The sequence below is a fragment of the Nelumbo nucifera genome, chromosome 1 (genome assembly GCF_055504915.1).
Source record: "Nelumbo nucifera cultivar China Antique chromosome 1, China Antique-T2T, whole genome shotgun sequence".
Classification (NCBI taxonomy): domain Eukaryota; kingdom Viridiplantae; phylum Streptophyta; class Magnoliopsida; order Proteales; family Nelumbonaceae; genus Nelumbo; species Nelumbo nucifera.
The window spans coordinates 151,167,315-151,181,651 of NC_142649.1; the positions used below are offsets into that span (position 1 = coordinate 151,167,315).

The window sequence follows — 14,337 nt, forward strand, 5'->3', positions numbered from 1 at the left end:
TAACTACATTCAGTATTCCTATCTTATCTCTTAACTAGACGCAGTGTTCCTATTTAATAGCATTATTATCTCTTATTTAAAGATAAATGTTTGTTAGGAAGCTTTCCTAAAGAATGACTCTTGTAATTTCCTATTTAAAGGAGCAGATGGTATTCAATAAAATTATCGATATTTTCAATCAAGAAAGAGCAGAGAAGAGTTGGTGATCTCTTTAACAAATCACCATTAAGGCGCTAAAGATAGGTTCCTTGAGAAAAGAGAGAAATAAGGAAAAACATGAAGTTTTCCCCATTAACCGACCAGTGACAAGATCCTATTCGCGGGCCCTTAACATAGTTTGGCCCCTTGACAGACAGAAATCCTAGACACTGTTAACATGGCAGATCAGCTATCCACACATACCCATAAGACACTACAGCCGCACATCGGGGACATCTCAGTTGTATTGTATGTAAAAGATCTGCACTCGTTAACATGCAAGATAATTTTAACAAATTGATGAAGAAATGAATGTGGAAGAAATGCTTATTCTGAGATGTGTGAATGGAAAAACTAAAAAAGACGGAGCAAATCAGCCATGAACAATGTAAAATTGGACATCCATGCAAGATTGATGAAGAATTACAAAGATGTCCCCCAGTGGTGGTTCCTCATCCTGTTGGTAGGTAGTGTTGGATTATCTCTGTTGATGACTTTTGTGTGGAAAGAAGAAGTGCAGCTGCCCTGGTAGGGGATGCTTTTTGCATTTGTCTTGGCTTTGGGTTCTTACCCTCCCTATTGGAGTCATTCAAGCAACTACCAATAGTAGGACTTGGCCTGCTGCAAACATAAACGTTGAACTTCTTGAAGCATTCAAATGACACAGCCGCCGCGCATCAGAAAAATAGGTTGTACTTTACATCACCACCGATATTCCTGATGTGTGGCTGGATGAGCATGGCCATGGCCAGCAAGATATTCCTGATGTGCGGCTGAATGAGCATGGCCAGCAATGTCTTTGTGATGACTCACCTTTCTTTGCTAATTCTTTCCATCATTCATGTCAAACGGGAATCCCGTCGCTTTGGCAACAGCAGCGTGCTATGGTTGACTCAATCCTCTGTGATCATCCAAGAGTAGTTGACTACTACAATTTACAAAGGAGAGTGTTATAATATAATACTCCAATTTTGGTCATACGAATGGTCAATCCATCCCTATGATCTGGACAGGCCACGTCACCCTTACATGACTACTAGTAGTTGGAAGATACCAGTTGGGAATTGGAATTTCGATCTTATGTTTCATTGATTGCTAGAAACCACCGATATGATGCTAGTAACTACAGCAAGTGATAAAAATAGCATAAACTTTCCAACCTTTGAAATTAAAATTTCTTTACACTCTGGAAGGCTGGAAATAAAATTTCCATGCACGATGCAGCAATAGTTCCTATTACCAATTGACCTGAAAACAAACCCTTGGTTTGGCATGTCAAAAACTCAAAATGTGCCTGCCATATAACCCCTCCATTTCCCCTATAATGGTTTTCCATCTGGTGTATTGAGTATTGAGTCACACGTAATATTTTTATGTTTACAGTTATACCATTTATATCAGAGAAAACTCATTAACAAGTTCATCAACAAATTGCATGCTACCTCTGTAGGGACTTGTAGAGCACCACAGTTACATACTTCGACTGAAATCGATGCGTCAGACCGAGTGCCACCATAGGATGACCTGTATTCCCTTTCTGCACATACAGATGGTTAAGCACCACATGTTGTGGTCTTGACAAATAAGGGGAGCCTTCTGTGTACGACGATGGCACATTAAGCAGTGTCATCTGCAGGTGTGGAGGAACCAAAGGTGGTTCCTTTGCATAATCCTCTGAACCAAGATGCAGGTTGTCATAGCTGGAATCTGGTGACTGGGGAGGTTCAAAACCAGCAATGCTCTCAACATCTTCTGGCACATAATCCTGTACCAAATAACAGTCAAAATTCTTTTCTGAAACCCCAGTTTATGCCCAATTGTAAAATGTAGAAACAGTAAAAATACACTATATTTTGTTGCCTTTGCATTACAAATTCTGTTAGTATCAGAACTGCTATTAAAAAATATGAAAATGTTCTAGCGGTACAACTGTGTTTGCATAGAATCTCTATTTTTAGATCCACTCTCCCAGATCTACATGATAAGCATCTCCAAACTAATTATTGAAGGTCCCTCCAATCTAAACCAACTTTCATGCAGACACGTCCCAATGAACTAGCTATAATCAAACCATTTTGTTTCTTGACTAAGACATCATCTAATTTCAAAGTAACCAATCATGTTGACGGTTGAGGGAGGAGATGACTATAATATTAATAAATATAAATTCAGTCAACTTCTCTGCATGCTCTGTACCAAATTATCAGTTTATCTAAGTAGTTTCTGTATATATTATATATAATTTACATGAGAAAATGCATCTACCATTCAACACATATCAAGTTTCCATGTGTGCATAGAGTTGGGATTGAAGTTTCGTTCTTAGTAGCCATATCTGGCACCTGAACACACGTTAACATGTATGACCACATATGAATAACCTAAGCAATTATGATAACACCCATTTTTTTCTGCATAAAGCGCTATCCATCCAAGATTACCAAAATTATACAACTCACCGGACTAGCTTCCCATAAGTCCTCTGATATATACCAAGAGAAATTCATGTAAAAAACATTGTGTTACAGAATTCCAACACAAGCAAGCAGCACCACATGAGATTCCAACAAAGATGTTTTTTTCTTTTTTTTTTTTTTTTGAAAGCTGAATTTTATTAAGAAAAAAAAAAAAGGAATGACTGTACATGAGAGAATTATAATGATGTACAAGAAAGAACAGACACTAGGTTGCATCTTTTCCTTTGCATTGCAATATTGCTGCAAGGGTAGTCAATATACTTTCAAACACAAACACCCTTAATTAGAACTCAAGATTTCCATCTGCAATGCACTTTAAGAATTAAAGAATGACTCCCTCAAGTTTCTGATATTGCAGTTTGACCACTTGACAGACAGAAATCCTGGACACTGTTAACATGGAGACCAGATCAGCTACCCACACATACCAACAAGACACTACAGCCGCACATCGGGAACATCTCAGTTGCGTTGTAGGTAGCAGATCTGGACTCGTTAACATGCAAGATGATTTTACCAAATTGCCTCTTTCTTTTTTTTTTTTTTTAATTATAAGATTGCAGATTCCTGAGATAGATGCCTAAAACATCAAATTAAATCTTTGAAAATGAACTATTTAAACAGTACCTGTATTTCACATCCAATTATAGTAATAAACAACCTCTTTATTTTTTAATGACAGTTCCAAAGAAACATACATGTCAGGAAACATGTCCAACAAATGAATGTGGCAGAAATGCTTATGCTAGATGGGTGAGTGGAAAAACTAGAAAAGATGGAGTTAGAAATGAAGTTACTAAAAGGAACCTAAGAGTCACTCCAATAGGTGATAAAGTGAGAGGAAGTAGACTAACATGGTTTGGTCACATGCATAGAGACCATCTACAGCATCCATAAGAAGAAGCTATCTGTTGGTGTAGTAAGAAATGATTTAAACACTCATAATCTAACAATGGATATGGCACTGAACAGAACAGAATGGCGAAACAGGACTCATGTAGCCAATTCCATATAGTTGGGACAAGGCTTAGACAATAATGATGATGCTGAGTTCAAAAAGAAATAACATATTCATATTCCATAGGAGCAAGTCATAAAGATCAAGAAATAGACCTATCTGATTTGTCCATTCTTAATATCCAATGATAATCATTTTTTTTGAGAAAAGTTAATCAATATAATCATCTTAGGGTGATCCTTTGTCAAAAGTCCAGCAACGAATTTTTGAACAAGCCCTACTAGGAACTCTGAATAGTTATTTGACCAGCAAGTTACACTGAGCCAGTTAGTCTCAGCAATCAGGTTCGATTACAAGATTTAAGAAATGATTGGAACACCCCAAGTGATCTACCGGATACCCAAGTTCTGTGCAGAAAACTAGTCATCAACCTAAGACATCAAGGTGTGTGCAAGCAGTTTATATTTGATTTAGGATGTCCAATTGATGTTTAAACATTTTATCAATGAAAGCATCTAAATAGTGCATACCTAGGTGCTTCCGTTAATCTGTGACTTTTAAGTGATATACCATAATTCAACAGGATCTGAGCTATTCGAGTAGTCTCCTGGTTTCATAGAGAGCAGTCCAATTTGTCTTCCCATTGTGTCATAGACAATGCATCGTCATTACCCATGCCTTATCCCAACTATATGGGGTCGGCTACATGAATCCCGTTTCCATCAGATCAACACACTAGTTTGCTTTAACATAAAAATAATATGATGAGCTCTCAAACTTAAAAATGAACAGGATATACTTGGTAGAACTGATAATATTGAATCTTTCTGCCACTTTTACAAAGTCAAATCACCACCCTTAATGCGCAATAGTCTTAACTGTTTATGTTTACCTTTAATATTTTAAAAATAATCCTGTATGTGCCTTTATATTGCTATATAAAAATTAGTTGTTTAAGAATATATGACAGCACATGCTTGAGTGAGGGTATATATAGTAGAAACAAATCCTAAAATAAGAGAGAAACAGTTGAATTCCCTTAGGTCTTCCTCCAATCAGTCATATGCCAGTATGCCTTGTCATAAACAAGGGGACAACATTATAAAGCCAAGGTTATATGCTCTTCTACGAAAAGACTGACACTCCCTACCTCATGCCTATGATATTCACTTCATACAATGCACACCCAAAATGACACCACAAACCTTACATTTTTGTATCAGTACTTTATGAATACTTCTGGATTATAGAGTATTATCACTTTTAAAATATGTAAATGTTATGTTTAAAAAGCTTTATTAAATTTAGCAAGCAAGATATAAGTATTGAGAACTGAAACTTAGTTTCAAAAACTAGATATAAAATAATGATTTAAGAATAATAAATGGGATATGCAAACCCATGTCCATGTTCAGGATCTTTGGAATGGAGAGCTGTATCCCTGTTTACTACATCTTCCCGTGTCATTATCCATTTTTAGGCATCCTAGCGTCTTGCCTGTCAGCCTTCTCTTTTATGCTTACAAAATAGAAACCATGTACTATACATTCTTTGGCATATCTTTTATTGCATATTTACAGTCTTTATTAACTTATTTATGAGATTGCACCATTACCTTAAATCTAGAATGTATCTTTTTTTTTTTTTTGTGGTTGACTAGTCAGTGCCTAGACACCTACAAGCAGCTGCATTGCCTAGGGAGAAACAGGATTTTCAAAATGTTCAGGCAGTCATCTAATCGTTTTTTACAGGTTAATCGATGTGTTAGCTAAAGGAGGGGTTTCATCTATGTTTTATCAGCATACAACAAGGGATGAAGTGAATTGTCAAGAACCTTGGGTGTTATTTTGATTTTAAGATAGGTTCATTCTATAATTTACTCTTAAGTTTATTGATAACAAACAAAGGCCTTGGGCTGAATCCCAAAAAGAAATAGCAAAGGGTAAAGTGAAAAACTTAAGCTTTCAAATGGGACCCACATGACATATTTATAGATCCCCTATTGGTACAGCAGCCTCAGGTGCCACACATACATCCAATTTATCTTCAGTTTCTTCTGTGTTATAATATTGCTTGAATTAACTTCAAGTGAATCCGTTTATAAGGAGACCATAACTGTCATCTAATCCATGGCCAGACCCTGGTTATCCTTATCCTTGCCCTGCATGATATCAATTCATCCGCATACATCCTCTGATCCTCTCTATACTACATATTTTACATGAGAAGATTTACCCAATAAACATATTTCTTGGCAATTAAACAATCAAAAGAGGGATATTGAACTTTTTGTGGGGAAATTCTGAGACTTGTATTAATGTTTCACAATAACATAAAGGACATATATGAATGCCCAGAAGAATTATGATAAGAATTTTTTTTCTGTTTTGCAAAAAGCACCAAAGAAGATTATGAACTTTCACACTTCTCATACTATTCTATTCACTTGTAGAAAACAGAAATTAGCCATACTCTGAATAATGCTTATATGAACAAATAAATAGATAGGAAGTGAAGACATCTATCATGTCCAGATGTATGATATCTGAAACTGAAGGCAGAAGAATTTACCTGCAAGTCCAAAATGTTGTAAGCATTCCCAGTATCATCACGGACCCATGGCATGTCAGGAGAATACATCCACTGTCCATCAACAATAAACCTGTACTGGTAAACTCCTGATGGCAACACCTTCATGATAGTGAAGTCTTTGCCTGATCTCTGCAAGGGCTTTCTGAGGAAGGGGAAAATGTAGTTCCATATTTTATTTTGTACAAGAGTTACATTTTTAAGTTAGAATAGAACATAAAAGTGCAATGGTTTATGGTTCTATTATACCTCGTCCTCCAGTTATCCCAAGATCCTTCAACAGCTACTTCCTTGCCACCATAGCTCCAAGTGATCATTGTTGGTACCCCTTGCTCATAAAACATGTCCTCATACTCTGTGGCATTTTGCATCCCAATCGGATTTGGGATGCACATCCCATCAGGCCTTTGTAATGGAACCAGAGGGACCTGCGAAGAAATAAAGGATGCAGTAAATGTCTCCAGCTCTTTCTCTTAGGACAAAATTCACTGCAAATAAAATTAGCATGTATTACAGAAAAATATGTTGAGAACCACTATGTATATTAGATAGAAAGAATATACTGAAAATGGTGTCATTTGAAAAGCTCTACCTAACCGTTAGAGCCTGTGATACAGTTCCAGACCATTAGATTCCTGTGCTCCTTGTTGTTTTCATGGGTGATGCACACTACACACAGTTATGGTTCCAATACAGGACAATTCACCCAACAACATTGACTAGAACCAAACCATTCTCTCTATGCAATTAAGCATCTTAAATCTTAAATCAACTTGATATTACTGTATCCTACTCATGTTAACAAAACATAATTCCACTTGGAATCCAATGGTCCAGCACTGGAATTTATGAGTCTATCAATTCACTCAAACTTCTCAAATCATTTTCCTAACAAAAATAGTGACCAGGTTCTCACTTATGTGTCAATTAACTAGATAATAAGTTAACTATACAGAAACCAGAAAAAAGGCATCTCCTATCAGAAAGTCATTTCCTCAAATATAACAATGTCCCTGTTTTATATTGGAATTGTGCAAATTTATCTCTTGGTACAATAAGCTTTCTGTGTCCGAGTGAGCATTATGTCTCCTGGGACTGAAAAATAAAACCAACTATCCATGTTGAACTTTCTATAAGACATCCTTTAAGAACTTTTGCGAGCAACTATCAAGAAAAACTTAAACTTCCTTGTTTGCACATTTTGTCAAACGATTAACATATAATTTGGATTTATTAAATACTTCACTACATATATTCTCCTAGTCGAATTCACGAAATGAAGGCAAAAGAAATGGTGACAGCAGTTACAGTTTCAAGGTGTTTGGATTCACAGCAATTACAATTCCGTTCCTTCAAACAACAAAGAAAAGGATCAAAGGAATAAAACAAAGATTTTTTTTTGCTTTAAAGTTTAATAAAATTCTAGAAAAAAATAAAAGGTAACTCTAATAGCAGAAAGAAAGAACAAAAACACACAGACATATATACATAATATAGTGAAAGAAAAATCAAAAGGCAGAATTTTTACCTCTTTGAACCCAGATCCATGAAATTAAAATTACAAGTAGAAAAAGAGCTGAACACATGAACTCACAAACTATCAAAAAAATAAAAAAAAAATAAAATCTGAAAGAAAAGAAACCGACCTGTGGAGTGAACATTAAAGGTGACGGGACTGCCCGAGGGCTATGAGGAGGAGATTGACCCATCAACTCTGTAGACATCCCATGAGCATGATAGCCAACGTGCGCCTCTCCGTGCGAAGATTCCATGTTTTGTGCGCCTTCACCAACTCCAACTCCAGATGGGTTACCCCCATCTTCTCTAACACTAACATTACCCATTAAATAAAAGAAAACCCACTTTCTACTCAGACTTACTTCTCAGAAGCCGACTGCACGAAGACCCAAAAAACTATTTGTTAACTAAAGATCAAGAACAATCACCAAGCAGACAAATGGTCTCACTACTTAAAGTCTCTTATTCCCCCCTCCCCTCACTTGAAATCTTCCTTTCTCGTGAAGAAACTTGATCTGCTCTGCTCAGACACCCATTCTAATTTTCTATCTATATATGAGCTTTCTTTTTTTTGTAAACATTTATATATAAGTTAAGTTGCAGAAAACCAGAGAAGGAAAACCCAGAAATAACTGAAGAATAGTTAACGCGATGCAGCAATATTTTTACAATTTGCAACGCCAATGATAATTAGAAAGAGCGTTTTGTCTTGTTTTTCTTTCCATTTTCTCTTCTCTTTTGGGTAGCGATTCAATGAGTCTCCATCGCAAGAGGAGACCCTTTTAACCATTGGATTCGTGTCTGATGGAATTGGTGACAAGCCAAGGTGGGGTATGGTTAATCGGAATTCAATGAATTTCGATTCTACGCGTTAGGAAGAAGCCTGCGTTATATGATGAGGTCTCACTAAATCAAAACCTTTCTTTTTCTCTTCAACTTTATTTTTCTTCTCTCGTGGATGTTCTTTTCCTTTGTTTTTACAACAACGACAAAACACATTGTCATATACCAAATTAAAATACAAATAAAATATAAGTTAGTTTTATTCTCCAATGAATTAGGAAGATGGCGGTGGCAGTTGTTTTCATCATGATGTGCTCCTGTTAACCAACCTGTTACATTTTCTACAGTAGTAAGTTTCCCTTCCTTCCACCTACCGCCAAATTCTTACATTATTTTGCTTTGTGCACCGCATGTTGATTTTTCTTTTGGGTAAATTATAAAGTCCCCGTAAAGACCCTGTACTTTGTTTTAGATGACGGAATGCATTAAATTATCAAAATATCTTATTAAATTTTTTCTATTTTCTTTTATTTTTTTATCTTAAAATCTACTTAACTTATTATTCTTTCTTTCTTTCTTTTCCTCTCCCTCACCGCCATGAGGAGAACTAGAGGATGGATACGACCCTTCAGTTCAACACCTCATAACTCGGAAAACTATGCCTCCTCTATCCCTTATTTTCTCTCCTCAGAACAATAGGGGAAGACACCGAAAGAGTGAATGACTGTACATATGTGCCATGATTTAATTGGATTGCTTAGGAGCTCTGCTGCTAGATACCCAATGCTTAATTGTGTTCTTCTTTTCCCTATTTTCTGCTTTATCTACTTTTCTTGTATATTCAATTTCCAAATATAGTGTGGAAATGTATTCCGTCTACTAATCAACGAAACATTATTGATAAAAAAATTCTATAGTATTAATTCCTCCTTAGTTCCCATCGATGGGATTGAAGACAAAACACAAGAAATCGACGCCGGCTATTTTGTTTCTTCGGTACTCCGATATGACCTTGATTCTTTCTCAAAACCTCTTTAATCATCAACACTATGACGGTTATGATGGTGGGAGTGGTTATAGAGAAAGTTGTTATACGGGGAGTTGCATTGGTCTTATGAGCCGAATATCAGGGTATGACCCTTGTAACCAAGCGTGCTTAGGATCAGAATCCGATCTGGTGGTCGGTCAAATGGCTGAAGATGACTCCAGAACCAGTAGTCTCAACGAAGCCAGCTCCAACTCCAAGGAATTGCATTGCAATTCAAAATAGAATTAAAGAAAACAACCAAGGTCCTAGAATGCAGAGGCCATATGGAAGCAAAAATGGGAAAAACAAGGGTAGTGTGAGGATTAAAAAATATTATAACGGCCTTTTCGGGCAAAAAACTAAGGGAATGGGGTCTTTGTCTCACCGTCATAGTAAAGAGAGCCTTTATCACAAAACAAAGTACAGGGGATCTTTAGTACGGGGGGTCTTTATAATATACCCCATTTTTTTAAAGGAACCGCAAAAAATACTATGTATACATAATTATCCCCGCAAAAAAGTATTGGTAGCCTGGAGAGAATAGGATGCAAAAACATAAGATCTGCGAAGTCTTGCTAGTTTAGCTATATCATGAGCTTTAGCGACTACAGGTCTATGAACATATTATCAGTCTTATAGTAACAAAAAAGGATAGCATATATTTGATGTGTGCTTGAATAGCTTGAATATCCCCGCTAATGTTTCCTTCGTTCCTTTAAGGACAAAAGAGCAGCTTTGGCATCTGAAAGGAGAGTTGCTTTTGTGATGTCTTGATTCAGCAGGTATCTGAGACCTCTAATGATCGCCCACATCTCAGCTACTATTAGGGAAGAGGCCATGCATGATTGTCCTTCTGCAAAAGAGCGATTAAGAGTGTAAGATACAAAGAATAGCCCTGTAGTGGCATCCTTGGTGCACGAATCCCGGGATCCATCTACCAGTATAATGTCTTCGTGCGTATTGTCCAGATTAGAGAGATCCAAGAGGGGCTCTTGAATTGGAACTTGCTGGATGTTTAGACTCGAAGGCTGCAGTTTGTAGTATGGATTGGCTCGTCTGAGAACAACTGATGGGACTGTATTCTCATTGTTGAAGATTGTGGCATTTCTGGTGTCCCAGATAGCATGGAAGATGGTTATGATGTGAGCCGGAAATACCTTTCGATCTTCTTTCGCTACTACCTTCCCATTGTAGTTGCTCCACCAAGTTAGAACATCACTGGATCTTGAAATTAGGAAGGCTTTAGGGTTAAAACCAACTTGGGCTTGTAACCAGACTGCTCTTGTGAATGGGCATTGCAGAAAGAGATGGGTTTGAGTTTCTACTTTGTCTCCACAGAAGGAACATTGGACTTCATTGCTTCTGATGGCGCTCCATGTGTTTGATTTGGTTTTGATTGCATTACGTAGGAATTTCCACATAAATAGTTGACACCGAAAGGGAGTTTTGTTTGACCAGATCTTCGTCCATTTAATTTCAGTTGAATCAATTTGCTCACCATCTTGTAAGAAAGCCGAGTAGGCTGACTTTAATATGAAATCCCCATTGCTCGAGACCAACCAGAGTAGTCGGTCCTCAGAGGCAAGACTGTTAAATGTGGATGCTTTGTATGGCTTCTACTATTACTGGCTTAAACTGTTAGACAGTTTTGTATGCCCTTAGCTTCAATCATAATGATGTACTTTATGAGTTTATTGTAAATGAATAAAGATACATATTTGATTCATGTCCCCTTGGTATGTTTCTGTGTAATACCCTTAAACTGGACACTTAGTGAGACTCGTGTTAGTTTAGAATGTTCACAGCCAGTGGGTCGGTCTGGGGAGACCTATCCTGACAAGGCTGACACTGTAGTGCCACTAAGTCAGTTGGGGTGGCCTGTCTCAGCTGCCAGGGTGAGACCCTAGGCACATACAGCGTAGGATTAATTGAATCTTTGAACTGGACCAGATTTCCAGTATTGTCCTGGACCTTGGAGATTGATGGGCAAAACTGGAAAGTTACACCCGACCCCTAGACTCGATTATGATACTGCACTAAGTGTCGGATTGGGCTATCTTTGATGTACCAATCAGTGAGATCCTTAGCGGGGGTCAAAACCTGGGTATGTTGGGACAGTCCGAGAATTCATCTGAGTGGGTGATCATAGTGACAGGATCAGCCCCTTTGTCGGACAAAGGTAATGATCGGGGATGCACTCTCACTGATGGAAACCAAGACTGCCGGCAGCCGATTTCAACCGTTGAGATTTGTTTTGCAAATGTATTTTATATAGGATATAAAAGTATACATATATTATGGTTTCTAAAATGTTTGCAAGAAGGTTTTAATTCCCGGGATCCATATGAGTGGAGAGTGCAACACTGTTCCTTGCAGCCGAGGGAGAGGTCCTCTCTTGTCGGGCAGTGTATGATCATTATGGGCTGAGAGGTTAAGTGTAAGACCATTGAGGATAATACCTGATGGGCTAATCTTGCATCTGCCCACAGTCCCTGGGTGTTACAAGGTGGCTTGGCCCAGGGACCTCTTAGGGTAAGTGTTGGGCCCGTAGAGCCCATTTGATGGGTTTCAGGGGGTGCACTGTCTTTAACAGTGTATTCGGCCAGGCCTTGTAACAAAGGCTGGGCCGAACCCATGTGGCTGATGTGTAGATCAATGCTTGGGTCCCACGCCATACAAGGAAGCCCAACTGGGCAGCAGTTAAGAGGGTTAAGTGAGCACATAAGCTTAATGGGCCTAAAGCCCATTTCGAACTGGGCTGTTTATTTAGTTAATAAAGGGGCGAAATCTGAAGTGGATCAGCTAATAGGATTGGGGTTAGACCCTATCCACTTAGAGAGTCCAAGATCTAAATAAGATTTAGATCTGGAAACCTCCTAATCAGATTAGGAGATGGTTGATCTGATCTCCAGATAAGATAAGGATTATCCCTTATCACTTAAAGGGACTTCTAACCCAAATGTGATTTGGATTAGCAACTCCTGATCTGATTAGGAGTTGATCCCTTTAAGATTATAAAAGAAGAAGGGGGCGGCAGCCTTTAGAGACACAATACACACAGATCATCAGGTTTTCTTTAGTACTGAAATCAAGAAGAGAGAATTCTGCTCTCTGCAAATACTCTCTTGCCGCCTCCCTGTTCTTGCCGCCCTGTTTGCCAGTTCGATCTCCACTTGTGGGAGAAGTCAAGATTGGATCTTGACATCAGTCCTTTGAGAAAGGATTGAAAGGAAGCCGTGCTCACGTACCATCTTGCTGATTCTTGCGAAGGACAGAGTTCTTGGAGAAGAATACTACTGATTCTGCTCCACCTGCACTGCGCCATCTTCAGTGGGAGCAGTCTTTGGATCCTTCCTTGGGCGTGAACACCTTCGTTGGGAGATATTACTTCTCCGTATCAGGTATAATCCTTGCCACTCCTTTTTGGTTCAGATCTGGTTCAGTTTATGATTCAAGATTGATCCTTGAAAATATGATTTTCTAAATAGGGAATACGATTCCCAGTTGAAGGGAGAGAAAAATTTTTGAAATTCGCCCCTTATTCCGCAATCTTTGGGCGTCCATAGGATGGATCTCTCATCCCTTCATAAACCACTCCACCAAAAATTATTAAGCAGACTGATGAACATGAAAATAATGTCCTTCCACTCGAGATTTTCCATTGTTGTTGGTGTGTTGTCCTAACATCCTTTCAAAGGTGATGAGGGTGTTCTTTATGTTTAAGAGAGATTCTGGAGTAGCTCTACTAAGGATGAGGCAGTCATCTACAAAGTGGAGATGGGTAACTGGAGGCGCATTTTTTGCAATCCGAATGCCTTGGATATTTCCATCCCGTTCTTCTTTGAGAAGCAAAGACGATAGAACTTCCATTCATAAGATAAACAAATATGGTGAGAGGGGGTCACCTTGTCGAAGACCCCTTTTGTGGTGAAATGTTCAAAGGAACCTCCATTGATTTTGATGGAGAAAGTTGTAGAGATACATTGCCATGTCATTTCACACCACTCTTCAGGGAACCCCATCTTCCTCATTGCCTGAATAAGGGAACATCAACCCATCCTATCAAATGCTTTGGCCATGTCAATTTTAAAGCTGCCCATTTTCTTTTGCCTTTTTGGGTTTTCAGCTTGTGGATGCTTTCTTTCGCTAAGATGATGTTGTCCACTATACTTGGGCCCTCTATAAAAGCTGCTTGGTTTTCTTGAACCGGGCATTTTAGGATGGTTTTCATTCTATTTGACATCACTTTTGCAATGATTTTATAGATTGTGTTACATAAACTGATGGGCCTGTAGTGTTCCGCTACTTTTGGGCCAGCTCTTTTGGGGATGAAAATAAGAAGGGTGTGATTTATTTGTTTCAATAGCCTTCTACTACAGAAATATTGGAAAAAGAAAGTTGTGAAGTGATCAGATCCCGAAGCTTTGTGAGGGTTCATCTGAAAGAGGGCAGTTTTGACTTCTTCTTTCGGGGGTATGGCGGTGAGGAAATTTTTGTCTTCTTTTGAAATTTCCTTTAGAGGAAGTCCCTCAAGCCAAGTTTGTATAAAGGTTTCCTCTACACGACTCACTTCTATGATTTGGTTTTTAAGGGAATCTGCAATTTTGTTAGGACCTGCGATCCATTCTCCTTGCTTGTTTTGAATCCATTCTAGGCTATTCCACCTTCTTTTGAAGTTTGTTTTTTGATGGAAGAACCTGGTGTTCCTATCCCCTTCTTTTAGTTAAAACTCCCTAAATTTTAGCCTCCAAAGCTGCTCTTCATACTTCAGCCAGTTGTTGTACTGA

At 38.2% G+C, this 14,337-nt stretch overlaps 1 protein-coding gene across 3 annotated transcripts; it reads right to left on the reverse strand.

Moving 5' to 3' along the window:
• Positions 1-448: 448 nt before the first annotated feature.
• LOC104606627 (SNF1-related protein kinase regulatory subunit beta-2) lies at positions 449-8,495 on the reverse strand. 3 transcript variants are annotated; one of them, XM_010271927.3, is made up of 5 exons: positions 7,869-8,495; positions 6,472-6,650; positions 6,205-6,367; positions 1,641-1,963; positions 449-1,123 (listed from the first exon to the last, which is right to left on the reverse strand). In XM_010271927.3, exons 1-5 carry the CDS (start codon positions 8,064-8,066, stop codon positions 1,081-1,083), a joined length of 906 nt encoding a protein of 301 aa, XP_010270229.1. In that variant the 5' UTR covers positions 8,067-8,495; the 3' UTR covers positions 449-1,080. The 3 variants fall into 3 exon arrangements, with proteins under 3 accessions (XP_010270229.1, XP_010270228.1, XP_088750839.1); XM_010271926.3 differs by having other exon boundaries at positions 449-1,126; XM_088894713.1 differs by lacking the exon at positions 449-1,123 and having other exon boundaries at positions 1,332-1,963.
• Positions 8,496-14,337: the final 5,842 nt, after the last annotated feature.

Bases quoted from the DNA above. Each gene is read 5' to 3' on its own strand.
- LOC104606627 (XM_010271926.3), bottom strand. From the start codon at position 8,066: ATGGGTAATGTTAGTGTTAGAGAAGATGGGGGTAACCCATCTGGAGTT. The intron at 6,368-6,471 runs GTATAATAGAAC...CCCCTTCCTCAG, and splicing joins TGGGATAACTGGAGGACGAG to AAAGCCCTTGCAGAGATCAG. The intron at 1,964-6,204 runs GTAAATTCTTCT...TATTTGGTACAG, and splicing joins ACAACATTTTGGACTTGCAG to GATTATGTGCCAGAAGATGT.